This window comes from Sciurus vulgaris (assembly GCF_902686455.1).
Source record: "Sciurus vulgaris genome assembly, chromosome: 3".
Classification (NCBI taxonomy): domain Eukaryota; kingdom Metazoa; phylum Chordata; class Mammalia; order Rodentia; family Sciuridae; genus Sciurus; species Sciurus vulgaris.
This window is the reverse complement of record NC_136463.1, coordinates 186,320,479-186,342,988: the sequence shown is the minus strand read 5'-3', so window position 1 is coordinate 186,342,988 and position 22,510 is coordinate 186,320,479. Positions and strand designations below refer to the sequence as shown.

Below are 22,510 nucleotides of genomic sequence, written 5' to 3'. Positions count from 1 at the left end.
ACGGACACCGGGCTGGGTGTTTGTAACGTGGTGTGAGGCTCTGGAGAAAACAGATTCAAACGGTGGGGATGCCAGACCGAGCTGGGGTGGGGTGGAGATGCTGCAACAGGAGGCCACCAGGTCCCAGGACACCAGAGGCAGGAACCGACAGGTGGTCAGGTGGTCAGTTCATACTCTCTCTCTCTCTAAAGGCCCTGAGACATTAACATACCCCTGGAAATAAAAAGAGCGTCCCGTGGTCCTCTCCTTACCGCCACCCTGCAGCCGCCCGCAGAGGGACCGGATCACTTTGGCGCTCCCGAACTGCTTGAAGCGGGCTCTCAGGGGCTTGTGGTACCACTCCAGCGAGCCGACCTTCAGGACTCTGCAGGGAGAGGGGCACAGGCCCGCATGGCACAGAGTGTACAAACGCCACACGTGCGAGCATCTACCCCACCTCAGCCCCACTGAGGAAAAACCCCGGGCCCAGAAACCGTCAGGGCCGCTTGGGCGGAAGCCCCGGCTCACCTGGTCAGGTGGCAGGGGTCACAGAGCCAGCCTTGCTCCTCGGGGTGCACATGGCTGCAGCTTTTGCAGGTGAAAAGGCCACAGTCCAGGCACTGCCTCCTGCTGCTCACGAGGAGCCGGTAGGGCCGCAGGCAGCGGGCGCAGTGGGTGTCCTTCAGGTGGGCAGTGTCGGACAGCAGCTCCCTCTTGGAGCTTTCCTTCTCGATTCTGCCCCTCAGCTCCCTTGGGAAAATACAGAAACAATATCAGGTATCTTCTTTTTACAATAGGTGTTAAATGAACATGCAGGCGTGCATGCACACAAACTATCTCGTGTGCAGAGACGGAGACCCAAAGTCAGATCGAAGCAGCCTCAGGCATCCTTAGCATCTGGTGCCAGCCAAGCCCTTATTCTCTCCCTGGGGGGAGACCAGTAAATTGGGCTTAAGTGTGAGCGATCTGGCAGCTTGGAATTAAAACATAAGATCTTCTTGGAAATGACATTGCACGTAGGCATTTCTGTGGCTGTTAAATTGTACCAGAGTTTGATGACAGGGCACTGTGTCCTCCCCCAGGGTCACAGAGTCCTGAGGGCAAAGCTAGGTGATATCTCAGCTAGAAGTTTGGGGGCTCCTCCAGCAGGGGAGCAGAAATTGAGCTGAGGCCACAGGTATGTTCCTGGAGCAAAGCTGGAATGGTTTGGCTTGGAGAACTTCCAGACAGGAATTGTCCAGCACCTGAAGTCCCAGGAAAATCCCAGTTCTTCCAGCCCATCTGGTTTTAAATAACACAGCTTCCTGCTGAACCTGCCAGGTTGCACTCCCTGGAAAATATACTCCCAGATCACAATGAATGCTTTCCCTTTGTTCCAGATTTCAGAGACTGTCTGCCAAACATAATATTTTTAGTTTTTGATGAGGCAAAGTTAATCCATTTTTAGTGGCAAAAATTAGTGAGTCACTAGGTGCCATTGTCTTCTGAGGAGTCTGAAGTACTCAGAATTTTGATGGAAACAACCCAACGTGGCAAAGGTGACGAGGTGCTCAGAGGCTACTTGTGTTAGAAGTGGCTTTGACTGAAGTTCACAGTAGGCCCCGCTGAGCCCCAGTTTCAACTAACCATGTTCAACAAGAAAAAGAAGGTCGAGTATTGTATCGTAAGACAGAGAGCGAGTGGGCTCACGTTCACGCACGTGACCTTGATCATAGTGTTATTATAATTATTCCATTTTATTGTAGATTATTGTTGATCTCTTACCCTGCTAGCGTGTAGATTAAACTTTCCCACAGGTAGGCACACATGTAAACATACTGTGTATAGGCTCAGTACTACTTATGGTTTCGGACATGCAGCATGCATCCTGGAAATTGTCCTCTAAGGAGTGATACTGTGCTCATGGGGATGAAAATAAGACCCTTTTCTGGCTCTGTAAACCAAGGGTAAAATGAGCAAGAAGTCCTAGGACTCGAGGGGCAATAGTGTCATCTACTGACTCAGTGCAGGTGAAGCTGGGTCAACGCGCAAAGGCTTTGCCTCAATGAGAGGCCCATGAGGCGTCAGGAGGCGGGTGGGAAGGCGCATCTCCTCCAATTCCACTCCTGCCAAATCCCCATCCATAGAGAACCTGAAGGCCCCTCTCCTCCAGGTGGGTTTGACTGTGTTCCCAGATCCAGGCTCAGCACAGCAGGGAGAAGGACAAGGATATGTAGGAGGTGAATGAACAGCCCAGGCTACTGGTGATGTGGCTGGAAATTGATATACTTTAGGTGGTGAATCTGGTGGAAGCATAATTTTATTCTGCTTCAGGTTCTTTAAAATAGCTTCCCTTCACAGCAGAAGAGAAAGGGTGGGTGGAGGAGGCCAGGAGGCAGCTGCCACCTGCCAGGGCCGCGGGGCAGAGCAACCTACAGCTGTGCTTCTGCGCTCTCCAGGCTGGCCAGGTGTCACTCCACCGCAGAGACCCACAGGCAGAAGCCCAGCCTGCACCCACAAGTTAAGGTCACCTTTGCGGGTAGCAGACTCCCCAGCTTGTGACTTCATCAAATCAGGAGACCTGAAACCAGTCTGCTTGCTGTGCTACGCAGGGTGAAAGAAGGTGGTCCCAAGGAGGGCAGGGGGTGCAGGAAGAAGCCAGGCTGGGAAGGAGGGACCAGGTGGGCAGGGGAAGAGCTGGCCAAAGGGAAGACAGCAAGGATCCGGGACAGTAGGGGAATGAGCAGAATTTCCTCTGCAGAATGTGAAATCCAGAGATGTAGAGGTGCTCCAAGTGTGGCCCAGGGACCCCTGGAGGTCCCTAAGGCCATGTAAGAGTTCAAGGTCAAAGGGTTTTCATAACAACACTAGGACGTCAGTTGCTCTTTTTCCCTCTGATGCCCCGCCAGATGCAAAAGCAGTAGTGGGCAGAACAGCCCGGGCCTCGGCCTGGACAGAGGCAGTGGCCCCAAGTGGCTGAGCAGGGGCTGCAACTGCAAAGGGAAGGAGCAACAGAGTTTTGTGCAAGTATGGTCTTGATGAAGCAGTAGGTTACTGCTCCTTCTGGAAGCGGACCCCAGGCACACCCCTTTTGGGACTCTGTGGGGAGAGCGGGTGACCCACCTGCTGTGAGAGTTCGCGGTGGACATTGAGATGTGAGAACAGGGCGACTGGTTGCACTGTGACCCCAGCTGAGAACTCTCATCACAAAATACCACTTTACCTGGACGAACCCCTGAGCTAGGTGACTACGCTGACTGCGGCGTTTGCAGGCATCTCCTCAAGAGTGGACACAGCTAGCCCACCTCCTCAGGGAAGAGGACCACAGCACTGTTGCTGGGACAGAGCTGAAAGTTCCAAGTGACAAAGCAGAATTTCGGGAAATCCCGTTGCCTGCCACGAACCTGACAGCTTCCAACACCCAGGGGTTTCGGACGAGTTCAGTGGTGAAGTGAGGGGGTCTCTTGTGCCGCAGGAGGGGCGTTGGCGTTTGAAAACATGCAGGACACAGAGAGGCGGTAGTTTTGAAGGACAGGCGAGTGAGGTCATAACACGTGGGTAGAAGACTCTTCCGGACAGGAAGGACCCATGGATTTTAATGTAACAGGAAAGGAAAAGGCCACTGAGCTGCTTCAGATTCCACGTGGAAACCAGCCTTTATGAAACTACCAAGCACCAGCTTTTTAAGTGGTCACGCAACCCAAGGTCATAACCCTGTGATGAGGCCTGGTGGATTCCACTTTCCAGCCCTGGACACCTGAGGCTAGACTGTCCTCCAGTGCTTCTGCTCAGACGACACATCACAGCACCCTGACCCCAAGGCCAGAGGAGCGCTGAGCTGTCTTCCTTCTTTGGAGGGATTTTTGAAAATGGATCAATGCTGCTCTTCTTACTCAGACTTTTGCTTTGGAAAAACAGTTGTTTTTCATAAAAATGATACTTATGTTAGCATGTAAGTGCTGCTATTCTTAAAATGAATGGAGTCTTTAAACTGCCCAGTTTTAAGTTCTACTCTGGTCGATATTGATAGGCGTGACCCATGGAAACAACCCGTTTTGGTGTTTTGGAGAGTGACTGTGGAGGAATCCTAAGGTCAGAAAGTTTGGGATCCACTGATTTTGAAGTCGTTAGCTCTCTCTCAGAACGCGGAAAGGACGGGGAGATGAGAGCCAGGAGAGGAGATGACGGCAGGAGAGGAGAGACCGGCCCTTGGGCAAGCAGCACCTGGGAAGCAGGGCCCGTGGAGCAGGAGTAGAGCGTGTGGGCCTCGGACTCCCTGGGACACCCATGTCCAGGGCTGTGGGTGGTGGTCACAGGACAGCTGCAGGGGGAATCCAGGGAGATCCCTGCTCTCGGGGCGGTTTGGAGTCCCTGATGAAAAGTCAGAAATGATGGGAGGAAGCTTTCCTAAGACAGACAGAGCCCCTTCAGTCAGGGGGGAGGAGGGGAGGAGGGCCAGAGGCAGGGCGAAGCTGTCCGACTGTGTGTCCTGCTCTGCTGCTCTTGGGATGCAGACCAGTTGACAGCCAGGTGGCAATGTGCAAGAGTAAGGCGGAGAGACAACAGGGGGTACCCCCCTCCAGGCACAGCCTGGGGTGTGCCCTGCAGTGACCACACTGGGCAGGGCCCGGCAGTGGAGGGGAGGGAAAGTGGGGAATTGGGTAAAGGGCATCTCTTGGTCCTTAAGACTGAGCTCAGCAGGACGGGACAGGTGCTCAGCAGCCAGGGGGCTGGAAGTCGCTGGGATGGTCTGAAGAGGCCACAGCATGCGGGTGCCTGGCTGGGGTCGGGTCTCAGTGGTGGGTACTACCCACTGAGATCCAAGTCAGCCAGGACCATTGGCACAAGAGCGAGCAGGCAGCACATGGGCTCCTGTGAGCAGCAGCCACAGAGTTCTGCTTTCTTCCCCAAGGGGTGGAGACTCAGGAGTCAGCCCGGACATAGGAGAACTGCACCTTCGCATGGCGATGCTACAGCAGCAGCAACCACCCTAAGCACATGAAGAGGCTCCCGACCAGAAAAGGAGCAGGGGCTCACACAGGAGGGCCGCCTGGTCTGCGAGACTGACAGCTCTGCCGTGCATGGAGGAGGAGCAGACAGCCCACCGCCCGGGTGAAAGTCAGGAGGACCACTGCTTCTCTGCAGGTGGGAGCCGGGAGCCGGGCACTGGCTTCACTTCCTATTGCTATTGTATAAAATCTCTGCAGATTTCCTGTCTTGAAGCAACACACATTTATTCTTACAGTTCTGGAGGCCAGAAGTCCTACACAGGGTTCACTGAGCTGAAAGGAAGGTATCACAGGGGACTCCAGGGGGATCAGACCCTGGCCCGCCAGCTTCCACAGAGCACCGGCATCCCCAGAGCTAGAGGTTGGCTGAGTCTTCACGGCAAAGCCCTCTGACCTTCCTCTTCTCTCCCTTTCACTTGGATGACATTGGGCCCGCCCAGAAAAACCAGGACGGTCTCCTGTCCCACTCAGCTGATCAGCAGCCTTCACTGCGCCTGTGAGCTCAGTTCCCCTTTGAACAGAGCCCGGCACCCCCAGATCCTGGGCATTAGGACATGGGCATCTTCTGGAGGTGGTGGTCGCATCCCCAGATCCCTGAGAGGAGTGTGCCAACTGAGGTCTCACCCCCAGGCAAGCAGAGCAGCTTCTCATATAAAACACACACTCCAGGCCACTCCCGAGATATGACCAGAGGGTGAATCCGAGGGGACCCTAAGCCACTGATGGCAGGGTCATCAAAGCAAGGCCGCCAACGAGAGCTGAAGTGGGGCAGAGCAAGCACCCCAGGGAAGGGCCAGGGCGTGGACCCCGCATCCCATGGAGCTGGAGAAACAAGCTAGCCCTCCAGGCATCCAGAGGGTCTGGTCAAGATGTGGTCAAGAACCCACGGAGGAAGCCGTGGGAGACGGGCTGCAGAGCCCCTCCCAGCATCTCATCTGTGATCTCAGACCAGAGCCGCCCACCAGGCCCTGCACCGGCAGCTTATTTCCTGTCTCAGCCCTGTGCTCCACAGCCCTGGGAGTGGCCTGTCTGTGGTGACAAGTGGCCCAGCTAAGGGTGACTTCAAATTTCTCCTGCTCCCTTTTTAAGTGAGCCAATGTGCCCGTCTCACGCTGAGAGGTCTTTTACAGATTATCTTCGGAACTCCTGTCTGTTTGTGGAGATCGAAAATCCACATCACCACCTATTTGTCTTTCTGGGATGGTGACCAGGCCTAATATTTGATTTGTGGGCTGTGGACTTTAAAACAGGGTGTTCCATTTAGGTACAGTTCCGTCCTACCCCAGGGTGTGAGTCACCTGCGTTGCTCTGCCTGGTTGTGGGAACATCCAGTAATTTCTACCAAAACTACAGCTGGGTGGCCACCCCAACACACAAGGAAGCAGCTGGTGAGTGGACTTTAAATGGGCACCATGCGGGGCAAGCCTGACACTAGTGTGTGGCTCTCTAACGTCCAGGCTGGGCTTCCTAGCTTCCTGCTCAGCGCCAACTCCTTCAGGGCCAGGACGGGGTGTCCAGGAGTTCTGTGCTCCCTCCCAGAAGTTTACTTTGGCATATTTTGTGATAATATCCCAAAGTACTAACACGCGATGATTTCTTCTGCACTAAAACCTTTCCAACACCCAAGTGACCAGAAAGAGCACAGAACACCAGGAGGACGAGAGGTTCCCCAAACCATTCCCAAAACTCTGAACCCAGAGGAGACAGGGATGGAGGAACCTCGATACGACACCCAGCCAGCAGGCAAGTTCCCGACTGTGAAGAACTACAGTTAACACGCTTCTTCCACAGCGCGAAGAGTTTACGGGTGGAAGAGACTGGAGAGACACGGCGAGCGTCGGGCGTCTGGTGAGGAGTGGACCAGCGCAGACTGGACATTCCCTGCTAACGAGCCACTGGTTTAGGTGCAGTCGAATTTTTTTGGGAAAAAAAGATTAGAAGAAGAATAACACAAAATAGCACACAGCCAGACGTGCCCTGGATAGCCCCAGAGTTTACGTTTACTGGGTACCTCCCACAGGGCACCCGCTTCCTCCTCATCTGTCACTGGGGATGAAGGAAGCAGCCATGTGATGACGCTGGTGGGGATGAATGAGAAAGCTCGGATGTTTGTGTGCATTCAGCCACTGAGTCTGTCTGTAGTCAGGAACGGAGCCAGGGCTGGTGACAGAGCGGCAAACAAGAGAACCCCAGGGGTCAGGACCTGTGGGAGACACGCCAATGAGCGAGCGGCTGCTCTGGCACCGGGTGAGCACTGTGGGGGGATCAGGTGGGACAGGAGGTCTCAGACCAGAGGGGTGAGGTCCCAGGAGTGGCGAGGTCACCTCCCTCATCAACACGGAGAGTCTCCAGGGATGAAGAGCCGGGTGAGACCACGACCACAGGGAGAGTCTTGGGGCTGTGGGAGCAGGACAAGAGGGCAGTGAGGGAGAAGAAGGGCTGAGTGGACGGCCTCCCCTGGTGTCCATGCGGGAGAGGGTGTGACCAGGCCAGGGCTGGCCTGAGGGTGCTGGGCAGTAGGTGGGATGGGGACAGGGTTTGATGGCTTGCTGACCTGAGGAAGGTGGAGTGGGACAAGAGGGGGAGCGGTGACCCCTGGGACCCTGACCCGGGCGGCCGGGCCGAGAGAAGGCAGCCTTGGTGGAGAAGGGGTCATGAGACGTGGCCCAGGTGCCGTGGCCCAGGGCTGAGTTAGAGGTGAGGGCTCAGCTGGTGGACTTAATGTGGGGCCTGTTGTCCACACCCACATGGTCTGGCCACCATGTTAGGCCTCTGGCCACTAGGCACACATGGCTACTTAAGTTTAAATTTAAAGAAAATAAAATTAAAACTTTGGCTCCCCAGTCTCCGTAGGCACCCTTCAAGTGCTCTGTCACCATGGGCCTTGCCCGGCTGCCTCACTGAGAAAGGCAGACGTCCTTGTTCCCATCATCGCAGGTCTGGGCCACTGGAGACCTGGGGGCTGACGCTCGGGGGCAGGGCACTTGCTGAGCATGTGCATGCCCGAGGCCCTGGTTCCTCCCAGCACTGCTAAAAACAAACAAACAAAAAGGCAAACCAAACCCCTGGGGCTGGATGAGGCCCCTGGGAGGAGAGCACCCGGGAAGAGAAGAGGGTGGGGCCGGGACCCTCACACAGAGCACATCTAAGGAGCTGAGGAGACACGAGGGGCTGGAATCCAACATGCGGCTAGGGAGACCCGCCCCAGAAAGAGCTCAGGAACACTGAGCTGGATATCTCGAGATTTAAAAAGGTGCTTTCAAAAAATATGACGAGGTGAAACTGCTTGGTCCTCAGCAGCCGGGGGACTGTCCACGCCACTGTCTTCTCCAGCACTAGCATTTCAGTGGCTGCCCCCAGATCCACTCCCGCTTCCCTCGGTGAGCTTGGTGGTCACCGAGGCCTGCGGGTCTCCCCTCTACCCGGCCTGATTCCTCCTGGGTGACCTTCCGCAGAGGACCTGCGGCACAGTTTTGAGAAGCTGAAGTCTTCCTTTAGATTTGATTAGTTCAAATGGCCACACGAGGCTACTGGTTCCTGTCATGGATGGAGTGGCCTTCAGGACACTAATACGGTGACTAAACGGGGCATCTTTATCAAGAGGAGGCATCAGCGCGAGGCCTGGGGACACTCTGGTGTGAAGCAGCCTGAGGACGTGTTTGTGCGCTGAGCCTTCTGGAGATCCACTCAGGGGAGCACCTGGACCTGGCCTTGGGAGGGCCTGGCCTGGCTGTTTACCCCTTAATGGGCAGGAGGGGCAAGGGGGCTCCAGGAGAGTGTGGGACTGAGGAGGGTGAGGAGGGACTGGCTGCGGGCGCTAGAGGGCTGCCAGGAGGCAGCTGCCAGGGCCCTCTTGGTGCGACAGGAGCAGACCTGGGAAGCACCTGAAGCATGGGTGGCCATTTCCAATCCAATCAGCAAAATGGGCCACACTCAGGATGGGTATTGGGGCTCAGGGGAAGGCTGTGTTCTTATCTGTCTCTTTAACACGGCGACTGATTATATGACCTACTCCGTAGGAGCCAGGGGAGAGGGAATAACTGAGGCAACCCCTGGTCCGGGAAGTGGGGGAGAGAGGAAGGGGGACAGGAGGGTGGGTTTGGACCAGGTGAGGACAGCGCGCAGGCTCTGCCTGGTAGCCTGGAGGAGGAGGGGGAGCTCCTCTCTGTGAGCAGCAGCTGAGGCCTGAGCTCAGTGTCTGGAGGACAGTGACGAGGAGGAAGAGCCACGGTGGGGACCAGGAGCAGGGCCTGCCAGGGCATGGAGCAGGAGGCAGCCTGGCACCCGGGCAGGGGAGCCGAGACCTGTAGGCTGCAAGGCTGGGGCGTGCCCCTCCAGCTGTGGCCCTCGCGTAGGGTAGGGAGGTCAGTCAGAGGAGTCCTGGCCGGAAGGGCAGCTCATGAGCGAAGGCCAGGGCAGTTGGGTGGCCTTGAGCCCAGGGGAAGAGCCTTCAGGGTCCAAGGGAAGGATGCTAACGGACAGGGACACAGTGCAGCCATGGGGTCAGCAGGTCATGGCTAGGACAGGTGTGTGGGGCGGGAGGAGGGTGTCGGGCATGTGGGATGTGGGTAGGATGTGGGGCAATATGAATCAGCAGAGGGCAGTTCTGAGGGAGCCCAGGAGTGGGTGGCCTCAACGAGCAGGGTCAGGACGGAGGTATCCGAGGGTGCTGTGCTGGTGATCTCGCGGGGTACCACAGGGTGCCCATGGCTCTGCTGGTCCCAGGGACTGGGCAGCTAGGAGGGAATGCGGGAGGAGACCAGGGCCGCGGCTGCTGGAGGGGCTGGACGGTGGGGATGAGGGACGGACGAGGTGTGCATGCAGTCTTACTTCTTGGGGGTCCTGTTTCTTGGGGAAGCTGTGAAGAGTCAGTCCACACTAGGGTGTAAGTGCCTGAGTGGGTCAGCATGGTCTCTGCTGCTGGGTCCCTCCATCCTGAAAGAGGACCTGTCACACCAAAGCTCTGACCAGAGGGCAGGTGGCTGTGGCAACATGAGTGGGAGGGAACGGGCCTTGCCTGGCGCCCGAGCGCTCCCCTGGGAAGTCCCGTGCCGGTGCTAAATAAGGCTGTCTGTTCCCTCTGCAGGGCTGGCTGGACTCTAGGAAGATGCAGTCCCAAGGAGGGTGAGTCCCCGCCCTGGTCCTCTGCTGCGGTCCTCCACACGGAGGCTGCGCTGTGAAATCCCCCTGGTCTTCATGCTGTCCCCAGGGGCTGCCTGTGACATGGGACTGTCTGATTAAAGGTGAAGGAGGAGGACTTGGAGTCCTCTTCCAACATGCAAGACAGCCTTTCCAAGAGCACGTCTGGCTTCTGCTCCCGGGTGGGTGTGGCCTGCCAGCCGCGCTTCCTGCTGTCCTCCACCTGGCTCTTTGCCATGGTCAATCTTGCCCCCACCCCAGGGCTGGTCCCGCCACCAGGTGAACCTGGAGACTCTTCCTGGGTGGTAGGAGAGCACAGGCCTGCTGTCAGGGTGGAGCTGCCCTTTTGGGCAAAATCTCTTTTCTCCCCCACACTGGAGAGAGTGCCAATCAGCCCGCTGGGCCCAGGAAGACACATGTCCTCATCGCAGCACCTGCCAGGGACGGGAGGGCCAGGAGAGCGGGGGACAGAGTCGGTTCTATCTGAGGCCACTTTTCTGATGCCAGCGGCCTCAACATTCTACTTTTGTACCACCTCGAGATCGTTCTGAGTCTTTGGCCCCATCCGGGTGCTAATGGGGAGCAGGAATGCTGGGGGGCACCCAGTGTGGCAAGCAGGGCTCCCAGGTCCCCAGTCACACAGGACGGCTCCCAGGTCCCCAGTCACACAGGACGGCTCCCAGGTCCCCAGTCACACAGGACGGCTCCCAGGTCCCCAGTCACACAGGATGGCTCCCAGGTCCCCAGTCACACAGGATGGCTCCCAGGTCCCCAGTCACAGGGCAGCTCCCAGGTCCCCAGTCACACAGGATGGCTCCCAGGGAGACTCACGTTGGCCCAAGGCTGCTCTGAAGCAAGATGGCCGCCTCTGCCTGCGAGCAGCAGCACTGCTCAGAGCGGCAGTGCAGAGAATCCCAGTCCTTCATGGGAGGCTGCCCAGGTTGCCAGTGCAGCCACAAGCCTGGCGCTGCCTGGTATGCCAGGCAAGGACTGCTAGACTGGCCTTTTACTACTGGACATGGCCTCTGATGTGTGGTGGCCGCAGGTCCTCCTGGGGGATACGTTCAGCACAGCCTGGAGGGAGGGCAGGCCTCACCACGGGCCAGGGTACTGGTTACCTGGTCTCACGGCCACGAGGCCTGTGCTCCTCTGGCACACCAGGGACCTGGGCCAGCTCAGAGGAGAGATCAGAGGTGTGCTGGCCTGACACTGCTCGTCTCGAGAGCGCCCTTCCCAAGGGCCAGCACTGCCAGGCGGCACGGAACACACGGTCCGACCAGCGGTCCGACCAGCGGTGCTCACCCACCCGCCTCACAAGCATGGCCCGGGCCTGCTGCTCCCGGGGTCAGCTGAAACTTGCAAACGGGCTTCTCCAGGGCAGAGGTGGCCCTGCCTTTTATGGCAGATTTAAGATAAAACTAGCAGGAAGCCACGCAGGCAGTCCTGCAGCACACCCCTCCCCTGCAACGCCACCTGCCGCCCCCATGGGGTCACCGGCTGGACCTGGATCTGCATAGTAAGGGCCACTCTTGACCCTGAGGCTGACTTTCCAGGTGCAGCACGCTTGTACTCCAGTGCCGTGCTCCGTAGTGCGGTAGCTTTTGGAGTGCCTACCGAGCCCACTCCCTAATCACAAGGACACCAGAAGACAGCAGTCAGCCAACTGCACTGTCCCGACCCGATTGCAGCTGGCCCACCTGGAGACGGGACCTCAGACTCCCTCCTGAGGAGTGGACAGGTTACCTGAGTGTCTCTTCTCTGCAGTGTGAACTGACCAAAGAGCATGAAATAAGGAAAGATGATGACAGAAGGGAGTGATCCACGTGCAGGAAACACCTGGGATTTCTGGGAAGCTGCTTTGGATGACCCGCCACTGAGGGACAGGAAGGCCCCGCCCTGAAGGTCAGGAGGCCTCATCGGAGTCCCGGGGAGACACCGCCTGCCAGGACTCCTGCTGGGCCCCTCTCTGCTCCCTGGGAAGCAAGGTTCCCTGCATTCCACGTAGATGGGTATGGGCAGGTAAAGGCTGTCCTTGAAAACGAACGCCACAGTAGCCTGGGTCTCACCGAGAGGGGGTGGGAGCCTCCCCTGGGCAGGGGCTCTCCCGATAAGAAAGGCGGGATGCCGAGTGGGCTGAGGTGACATCTAGTCCTCCCTTTGGCTCAGCCTGGGGACTGAGGCAGAGAGCCAGGGCTTGGGTTAAAATTTCAAGAGGACATTTGAGCTCTCAATGGACAGAGTGGGAAAGACAGGAAGGGCTTCAGACTGTGAGGGGGCCAGCAGGGGCTGGGGGGAGGAGGCCGAAAGGGCAGGCCCCAGAGACCCAGCTCTGCCCTTGGAGAGAGGGCAGGGCTGCAGTTCTGGGTGGCTCGCTGCTTGAGAAGTGGGGCCAGGCCTGCTGGGCACCAGGCTTGTCCTGACCTGTGGCTGCACAGCAGGGCGGGTCCTCCCCAGGGGCCAGCAGTGGGGAGCTGGTTCACAATGCAAACCTGGAGAGGTCAGGCAGCCCAGGGCGGAGGGAGAGCAGGGACGGACGGCTCAGGGAGGCAGCACTGACCAGGTCCCTCCTCACAGAGGCGGGAGCCTCTCTCTGCTTTGCTGGGCTGAGCCGTGCCTGTCTCCTCTGGCGATTCAGGGTGGACTGCCCTCGCTTTTGGGACCACAGCCCCCTCCCTGGCAGCTCCTTCCCCGTCTGCCTCCTTTGTTGGCACTTTGTCTTAGCAACACGCTAAGTTAAGTTCCCTGGCCTGACTTCCTCTGAATCCCTCTGGGTAGCCTCCTGCAGCACCCCCACCCCAGCTTTAAAAACTGAAGTTGGCTGAGCAATGTTCCCCACCAAAGCATCCACATCCTTGTTCCCAGAACCTGTGGATGACACTCTCCAAGGTGACGGGGACTCTGCAGAAAGGATTAAATTAGGGATCTGGAGACGTGAAGTTGTTTTGGATACCTGAGGATGAATCCCTAAGTGGTAATCCTTAAGAGGAAAGGGGCGGGGAGATGCAGCCGAAGTGGGGTGAACAAAGCCAAGCCGAAGGACGTGGAGACAAGGAAGGGCAACCTGCCAGGGAATCCAGGCACCTCCAGACCCTGGAACAGGCCAAGAAGTGGACTTGCCCCTTGAGCCTCCAGTGGGACATCCTGCTTGTAGGGCTTCTGACCACCAGAAAATGCTAAGTCCTTCTCTGGCAGCCCCAGGAAACGACAAGCACTACCTGTCTGGCGAGAGCTCCTCTGGCTCCACCAAGTGTGTGCCCGGCCTCCGGTCGACTCCTCCACTTGGTACACAAGAGGCCACGGACTCCAGCTCATCCGAAAGCACTTCCTGGTTTTCCCAGACCTGCTTCATCTGTGCCCTCCCCAGCTGAGTTGGCCTCAACTCTGTCCTCTCCGCTAAGCAGGCCACGACCTTGGAGCTGCCCTGGACTCCTCCCCAGGAGACTGGAAAGCCGGATGCCCTCATCTTCATTCTGAGGATCCTGAGGCCCAGGGTGAAGCCAATACCCACGTATCATGGCTCCCTGTCCAGTCCACTCACCCGCACCTCAAGCCTCGTACCCACCCAGAGACGGCCGAGCGACAGTGCTCAGGGCCATGAGAGGACCAGGGCTCTGTGGCCGGGGCCCTGACACTCACTCTAGTCTCTCTTCTTCTCTCCTCCGGAGGTCGAAGTCCCTCTGCACGACCCCCCAGATGTGCTCGGCCTCTTCATCCGTGAGCTTGGACAGGTCCAGTTTTCTCCCCATCTCCGCTTCTCGTCTGAGGCACACCTGGAGTGTCACAGGGTCACAAGTGGTCAGCCCCAGGGAGCCGACAGATGCCAACCACTTCCTAAAGTAAGAGAAGGAGCAGAAAGCAACTGATCCCCTGTGCGTCATGCGGTTTCTCACGAAGCAAACGCCTGCCTGGAACCTGGGCTCATTTCACAAACCTCACACGGTTTAACACATTTGGACGAGCCTCTGTTTACAGTCCACACACGCACGTTTACAAGGGAATTTCTTCCCACCCTGGGCACGTGCAGAGCCGCTGGTTCCCTGGCCTTGGTGAGATGGGAGGCGGTGTTCCTCCGGCAGCGCCCGCTCCCCTCCTGTGCTGGGTGGCACGGCCACGCAGCATCCCTGGTTTCCAGGGAGAGGCAAGACAGAGAGGAGGAACCTCGTGTCCAGTTCACCGCCAGCTCAGTTTCTGGTGCGTTCCCCACCCCTCCCGAGTCAAGGGTGCAGTTCCTGAGGATTGGGGCCTGGGAGGCTGATGGCTAGGAAGTCCTCTGGCTTGGGGCACGAGGGCTGGACATGGGGTTGGTTAGGCTGAGAGAGCTGGAACCTGCCTGGTCCCCCCGCGTCTGAATGTACTGGCAGGTGGCAACTGTAGGCAGTGGGGCGTGGCTGGAGGAGTGGGTCAGTGGGCTGCCCTGAAGGGGCGTCTTCCCCGCAGGCCGCCCCTCTGCTTCCTGACGGAGCTCAGCAGCTCTCCCCTGGCCTTCCACCAAGATGTGCAGCTTGCCTGGGCCCGAGCAGGGGAGCGGCCACCTATCCCCAACACGCTGTCCCTGTCTAAGGTGTCCTACTCGACCGTTTCGATCACAGTGACAGAACGGGGACTGTTCCCCTGGGTCTGCACATAGGGGAGGCTCCTGGGGCCACACGGCATGATGCCCACCAGGAAGGCAACGTGCAGGAGTTGGGAACGTGGACGCGCACGCCACAGTGAGGCAGAAGTGCCATGAGGTGAGGGAGACACAGACTTCTGGGCAGGCGGTCACCAAGGGAGGCTGCCCGGCAGGAACTCCGGAGCCTGCTGTAGTGAGGATCATCTGAACGTACTGATGGCCAGGCGCTGCCCTCAGGTTTGGATGACAGGACCCCCTCACTGTACTGGGGCTGTGAGTCTAGGCCACCCACGGACTGGGAAGTCAAGCTCGAGACCTCGGGGTTTGCACACCTGATCCCCAGAAAGGACACAGGAAGGAACATACACATGTCAGAAGCCAGGGCGAGCAGAACCTTGGAACCTCTGCTATCTGAAGAGCGGCCCACAGACGGCGGCCCACAGACGGCGGCATGCCTGGGAGCTTGGCGGAGCGCAGGCGCTCGGGTCCCACCCAGCCCGAGGGCTCAGAATCTGCATTTGGACAAGGTCCCTGGGCCGTCTGCACAATAGTGATGGCCAGTGCTGCCGGTCCTCAGGCCCCTCCAGGTGGCAAGGCTCAGGGCTCATGCACCTGGGTGGGGAAAAGTCACAGAGGACCTTGGGCTGTACGTCCCAAGGGGTGGACATGGGTGTGGGCAGGTCGCGGATGGCAGTGTTGGTGGCTGAGCAGAGGACAGTCCTCTCACAGGCTATTCAGATGACACGGCTCCTGTGTGTGACACTGGAGGCGCCACTGACGAGGGAGAAGGGAGGACCCTCCTGGGGACCCTGCAGAGCTCCTCTCACTCCCCAGAGGCTTCCCAGCCATCTCCACTCCTTCCCTGTCACCCCTGTACCCTTCACCCTGTCTCTCCATCTTTATACCTCCTAACAGTTGGTGATAGGTAAGTTACTGTTAGGCTCAGTGGGGACAGTGACTCTGTCTGTCCTGGACACACAGTGGGTGCTTTCTGTGCCCCCGGCACACTAGTCTGCTGCAGACCTTTGGCCTGGGGTTCCTGCTGTGGCAACCAGACCAACCGGGCTCCAGGCACTGGGGTTCCGGGGAACACGTTAGGACCTTCAAGGGCCTGTTCCGGGTGACCAGAGGTCAGAATCCCAGCGCGTGACCTCGGCAAGCCTTCCTCGAGGACTTAACCCACTTCCGTGTGACATCAGAGAAGGGGCACAGCAGCAGCTTCCAGCGGGAGCTTGGATGCACAGAGACGTGCTCTTGCTTTAAATCTCGCACAGCATCCTGCTCCAGAGCCGCTGCATGGTCCCAAAGGGTCCTGGGAAAGCCTTAAAAGTGCTTGCCTGGCCCCAAAGAGGTCAATGATGAAAAGCGACATTGTCTAGCAGATACTATTTAAAATGAAAATTTCCACAGAGGTCCATAGTTGCCAACCAAAATATTTTAGAAATACTTTGTGTCTTAAAACCAATTGGTGAAAAATAATTTCTTAAAATAGTTGCCACCAATAGTAACAAAAACAGCATGGGATTGGCACCAAAACAGATAGGTAGACCAATGGTACAGGATAGAAGACACAGAGAAATACCCACATAAGTACAGTCACTTCATACTAGACAAAGGTGCCAAAAACATACAATGGAGAAAAGATAGCCTCTTCAACAAATGGTGCTGGCAAAACTGGAAATCCGTATGCAGTAAAATGAAATTAAACCCCTATCTCTCACCCGGCACAAAACTCAACTCAAAATTGATCAAGCACCTAGGAATTAGACCAGAGACCCTTCACCAAATAGAAGACAAAGTAGGCCCAAATCTTCATCATGTTGGCTTAGGACCAGACTTCCTAAGACCCCCATAGCGCAAGAAATTAAAGCAAGAATAAATGGGACAGATTCAAATTAAAAAGCTTTTTCTCAGAAAAGGAAATAATCAATAATGTGAAAAGACATCCTATAGAGTGGGAGAAAAATTTTATCCACACACACTTCAGACAGAGCATTAATCTCCAAAATTTATAAAGAACTTAAAAAACTTTACAGAAAAATTCAAAAAATCCAATCAATAAACGGGCTAAGGAACTGGGCAGACACTTCACAGAAGAAGATATACAGGAGATCAACAAATATATGAAAAAGTGCTCATCATTTCTAGTAATTAGAGAAATGGAAATTAAAACCACCCTAAGATTTCACCTGACTCTAATTAGAATGGCTATAATCAGGAACACAAGCAATAATAAGAGTTGGTGTGGATGTGGGGAAAAGGCACACTCATACATTGCTGGTGGAGTTGCAAATTGGTGCAGCCACTCTGGAAAGCAGTATGGTGATTGATTCCTCATTAGACTTGGAATGGACCTTCCATTTGACCCAGCTATCCCACTCCTTGGCCTATACCCAAAGGACTTAAAATCAGCACACTACAGTGACGCAGCCACATCAATGTTCATAGCTGCTCAATTCACAATAGCCAGACTGTGGAACCAACCTAGATGCCCTTCAATTGATGAAGAAACTGTGGTATATATACACAATGGAATATTAGTCATAAAGAAGAATAAAATTATGGCATTTGCTGGTAAATGGATGAAATTGGAAAATATCATGCTAAGTGAAATAGGCCAAGCCCAAAAAACCAAAGGCCAAATGTTTTCTCTGATAAGTGACTGACGATACACAACAAGGTGGGGTGGGGAAGAGAATGAAGGAACTCTGGATGGTGTAGAGGGAAATGGGGCGAGAGCAGGTGGGGAAGGAAAGGTAGTGGACTGAGACAGACATCATTACCCTATGTACATGTATGATTTCACAAATGGTGTGAACCTACATCGTGCACAATCATAGAAATGAAAAGTCGTGCCCTGTTTGTGTACAATGAATCAAAATGCAGTCTGTAAAAATAAAAAAAAAATAAAAAAAAAATGGTTGCCACCACACCACGGGGTCTCTTGCGCTCCATGCCAACTGGGAGACGCTCAGGAGGAGGCTGCCTGACGGGTGGGAAGCATTCCACCTGCGCGTTTCCAGGTGGGTTCAGATTCCAGACAAGAAAGCGCGGTGGAAAGCTAGCATTCCCGGCGCTCCTAGAGCACGTGGTGTCTGGCTGCTGGGATGGGCAGGAGCAGTCCTCATCTGACGTGTGACTGGGGTTTATTCCGTTTTGGACAAAAGAAGGAAAAAAACTGTATCACAAGGCGAGCATTCACTGAGATTCTATTTTCAGAACGGATGAGCAGCGTGACCCTCGGGGAGTCCTGATTCTCCCCCCTCCTGGAGGAGAGGTTGGAATTCCAGGCCTTGAGAGAAGAAACGTAGGTGCTTAGGTGTGAGGGAGAGAGGGAAAAATCAGAAAGGGTACATTTCTTATCCTGCAAACCCGCCTTTCTTAGAGGGAGGCCAAGGTCACAACTTGTCAGGACCGCCGTCCAGGGCTGCCCACTGACGTGAGGAGGTTTGTTCCCTCGCCGCTCAGGGCTGCTTCTTCCCTTGATGCCTGCCTGCTCCTCACAAGGAGGGTCAAATAACAAAGACCAAAGGGGCAGTCAGGGAGCTAGCGAGGGATTGGACCCCCGTGTTGAGAGGTCCTCGCCAGGGTGGGACTAGGACAGCAGAGCTGCTGGCCTGCAGCCAGGCCGGGAGCAAAATCACCCCGAGACGTGCGTGGGACTCAGCGTGGGGAGCGGGGCACAGCCTCCCTGCCTGGCTGGGAAACTTGATAGAGGCAAAGCGCGTCCTGGAGGCTCCAGCACAGCCCTGTGTTCAAGGAAACACACAGGCTGCGCTGTTTAGCAGAGCCCCGAGCGATTTCAGTTCCTAAGCTGAGGATGGGGCATCCCACGTGCTAAGCCAAGAGCGGCGCACGGGGCGGGAGTCCCCTGGAGCGCTCTGCTCTGGATCTCAGCCACAGCCTCGTGCCCTGGTGAGGGGCGGGCAGGTCAGGAGGCCAGGACGCCTCAGCTCTTGGATGGCTGCTTTGGAGGCTGCACCCTGCTCCAGGGGCAACGCCTGTCCAAGCACATCTCCTGGACGGAACGCGTTCCCAGCAGCATGGGACTGTGTCCACCACGTCCTTCCCTTGATCAAATGGCCAAACGCTTTTGAAAGCAATTTAAAGTCAAATGGACAAGAGGTTTGACTTGAGCGTTTGAAATGCATAAACCAAGTTGGTGGCATCTTGGGGACGTTTTGCTAGCCCCCTCTGCCTGCCCCAGCAGCTCACGTTGAGGTCACTTGCAGTGTGGTAGAGGGGTCCCCAGCCCCTCAGCCAGGCTCACCCATAGCCTTCAGCAAGTCCCGGCTCCCTGAGCCCGCCCAGGCCTGCGTCTACGCCCAGCACCCCGCCACCTGCAGCTGTCAGGGGCTGGGGGCAGGGGAGGCACTCGCCCCACGTGGGTGCAGAGCTGCTCTGTTCTTCCCCAGGGAGGGGCTGCTGGGCGGCAGGCGCACTGGGGATGCTGCCAGGCTGAGTTCCGCTCCGCCTCTCTGCAAATGACTCCTAGTCATGAGGTTCCTGAACAGAAAGACACTTGCAATGTGTGTTGCTACGTGCTGCTCAGAGTCAATCCTATTTCACACTGGAGAGGTCAACCTTCTCCAGCTGTTTAATGGTCATACTGGAGGAAAGGGAGGTGACATGGAGACGGACCAGCAAGGAGAGTGGAACTGGAAAACACGGCTAGACTCACATCACTGAACGCCAAGGGCTTGTCATTTTCAGGCATTAAAGGCTGGAATTCATATTTTGGTCAAATGGAAGGGAAATCTCTATGGGTGTTTCTCCTAGACACAGACTTGGCTTAGTCACCTCTGGGGCTTGCTGCCTCCGGGAACCTCGGGACAGTGACCCTGAGTGGGCACCCACCCAAGCAAACAGAAACTGGAAGTCCAGTCTAAGTCCCTCATTATGCCTGGCTAACAGGTCAGGGCACTGGCTGACTAGTGGCAAGGTGTGTTGTGTGGCTGTACTCCTGCTGTGGTGCCCTCCGCCTTTGCCCTCTATGGCTGTCCCACATTCTGCCCTCACAGCTGGCTTGTGTGGTCACTGCTGTGGGCAGGCCTAATGCCACCGAGAGAGGGAACCCTGGTGCTCCTTAGCAGCGAAGCCAGCACATTCCCACGGAGGAGACGCTCCCTGCCCTGCAGGCTCCGGGCACCACACGGCTAGGGCGGCTCATACAGGTGGCTCTCGGGCAGCTCACCTGCCCACCTGTCCCCTGTCCATTCCCTCCACTCCCTGGCACGCTGAGAGTCTCTGGTGAACCTCACTTGTCCACAGACATAAGCTCTGCACCTCCAAAGCGTCAGCTCTCATGTCTGCAACAGGTCCAGACCCAGGTTCAGCAGCAGAGGGCTGGCAGCTGGGCTCTAATCCCAACTCAGGCACAGCCTTCCCTGCACCGGGACGGATTCCTCCTCCTCCCAGGTCTCAGCTTTCCCATCTGTCCTGTGGACAGGGGTTGGGCTCCATGACCTCTCTGGTCCTCTTTAGCTCCGTATGATGCTAGGATGTCAAAAGCAAGAGAAATCATGATGGGGTGGGTGCAGTCTGTGGGTGGGTGGGCTCTTCTTCCAGAAGTTGCTTTTGAAAAGAGCAATTCAGTCATCTTGAACGCTTCCCCAGACACTCAGACCAGGGCACAACTGGGCAGTCCCTGTGTCATCCCTGAAGGGCACCAAAGTCACTCTGGGACCTTTTTGCCATCCCCTGCCCCACTAGGCACACACTCAGCTGCTTTTAATTCTTCAGTCACTAATGTCTTAGTACACCCCACTGACTCCCTGTGTGTGTGCCTGGCATTGTCCCCAGGTCTTGCCACTGTCCCACTGTTTTGATGGGATACTGGGGCTGGGCAAGGTTGGGAATGCAGCCACGGTTGCCTACCAGGTAGGTTCTGAGGAGCCTGGAGACTTGGGCAGGGCCAGGGCTCTTGTCCAGGAAAGGCTTGGCCTTGCCAAGGTCCAGTGACCCCATGGAGGAACGGGTGCTGAGGACACACATGTGCCTGCAGTGGTGCACCTTCAGAACCGAGATAACGACCTGCCTGCACTTGCCTGTGGTCTGCAGCTGGGCCTCTTTACTGAGACTGCCCACCTCTGGGCAGTGCCAGCTTCTGCACCACTGTGCTAGTGGGGGCCTGGACCCCCGTTACCATTCCAACCCCTCAGAAGGAAATACGTGAGCGAGATAACAATCACTCCACAAGAAAAGCGGAGCAGGCGAAGGCCCCCGGCTGCGTGCCAGCTGGACGGGAGGGGTTGGTCTTACTCAAGGTCAGCAGAGCTGGTGTCAGCCTGAGATCTCTGGGGATTTGTAAGTGAGATTCTGATCCTGGAGGGTCTTGGGGCCAGTGGGGACAATGCCAGTGATGCTCACTGCCCGGATCCTCTTTACCTCTCCACAACAAGGGGGAAGAGGGGCCAGGGAGCCTGTCAGCAAACAAAAGATGATAACCATCCTTTGGCCTTCAGGGTCCAGAGAAGGGCCGGTGTGCCTCCTCCGGTGCCAGGATCCTTGGCCTCTCTTCCCCAAGCTGGACTGGGCAGCTCAGAAGAAATTCTCTCTGCAAGTGTCCCTGGACCTTGGGTGACCAGCTCGAGTCTCTTGAGTCTCAGCCCAGTCTGCACTGCAGACAGACAAGGGCATTTCTGATTAAAACCAACTGTTTCCTCCCTGAAATAGGCCTCCCCAAAGATTGAGATCAGTCTGATCAAGGACGCCTGGGGCCTGGCTTGGGTGAGTTGGGCTTGCTCTCTTCACCAGCTGGGAGGAGGGCCTGGAGGCAGGTGGCTGGGGCCACACGCCTCCGCGGACGCTTCCTCAGCCCGGACTCCCTGTCCTGGAGGCGACCAGGACCAACTTTCCCTTTCTCAGCGCTCTTACCAGCCTCTTTCCTGGAGACGCTCAATCCCTGGCGGCGCTGGTACTTGGAGCTGCTCTTCCAGATCCTGCGAGGGAGAAAGAGGATCGGCCCAGACGGCAGTCAGGGCGCACTGGGGCCAGGAAGAATGCTGGGGGGCAGGCTGCTGCTGCGCTCCCGACCTGCCCGGCAGGAGGGCAGTAGACGAGGCGGTGCTGCCCGCTTAGGTCACGTGCGCTGCGCTCCGCCCCGCCCAGCTCCGGGATCACTGGGCACCTGGGGCGCCGGGTAGGACCGAGGGCGGAGCAGACACCCTGGGGCTCCCTACAATCCAGTTTTGGGAAAAAGGCGAAGGCGGGGAAGGAAGAGTGAGCACACACCTGCGAGTCGCGCACGTTTTGGACAACATTGCCTGGGTGCTGGCGCCAGCGTGCTGTGCGCGCCCGGGGAGCGCGCGGTGCCTTCTCGAATTGAATCCTCTTTCTAACTCTGCAGGGAGAACGCTGTTTACTCCGGCTTTGCAGAGTAAACAGCTGAGGCTCAGAAAAGCGCCTTACCCAGACCCATCGACTAGTAAGTGGCACTTCGAAGGTTTCCTACCACAGACCGCGCCCCCTCTCCGCCTTAGATTTTGCCAGGCATCCGAGTACAGCTGGATCTAGACGGTCCCACGGCGGGGAGGGGTCCGGGCACCAGAAAAGTCCAGTAGGTCTCACGTTCGCGACTCTCCGCCTGGTCAAGATCCCGGGGCAGACCCGGAGGTCACGGGAGCAAGGAGGCGCGGCGCTGCGCTGCAGCTGGAGGACACGGTGCCCCGAAAGTGCTCTGGACTCTTGGGCCAGCGATTGAATACTCAGGGGCACTTCAAACCCCGCCCGTCCCAAGTCAAATTGGCATCTCCAGCCCACCGGGCCTTCTTAGCCTCCTGAACTTCCCTGG

General features: G+C 56.9%; 1 protein-coding gene across 4 annotated transcripts in view; it reads right to left on the bottom strand.

The window, feature by feature from the left end:
* The window catches only part of MLPH (melanophilin), a 47,376-nt gene extending 25,662 nt beyond the window's left edge, over positions 1-21,714 (bottom strand). For 3 of the 4 annotated variants that reach the window (XM_079133867.1, XM_079133869.1, XM_079133870.1), the window contains exons 1-4: positions 21,595-21,714; positions 13,743-13,937; positions 508-729; positions 252-364 (exon numbers count right to left, since the gene is read on the bottom strand). In XM_079133867.1, coding sequence (XP_078989993.1) covers positions 252-364; positions 508-729; positions 13,743-13,852 — 445 coding nt within the window. In that variant the 5' untranslated portion in view covers positions 13,853-13,937; positions 21,595-21,714. The remainder of the gene's footprint in view (positions 1-251; positions 365-507; positions 730-13,742; positions 13,938-21,594) is intronic. The other variant, XM_079133868.1, reaches the window with a different exon arrangement.
* Between the last annotated feature and the right edge of the window lie 796 nt (positions 21,715-22,510).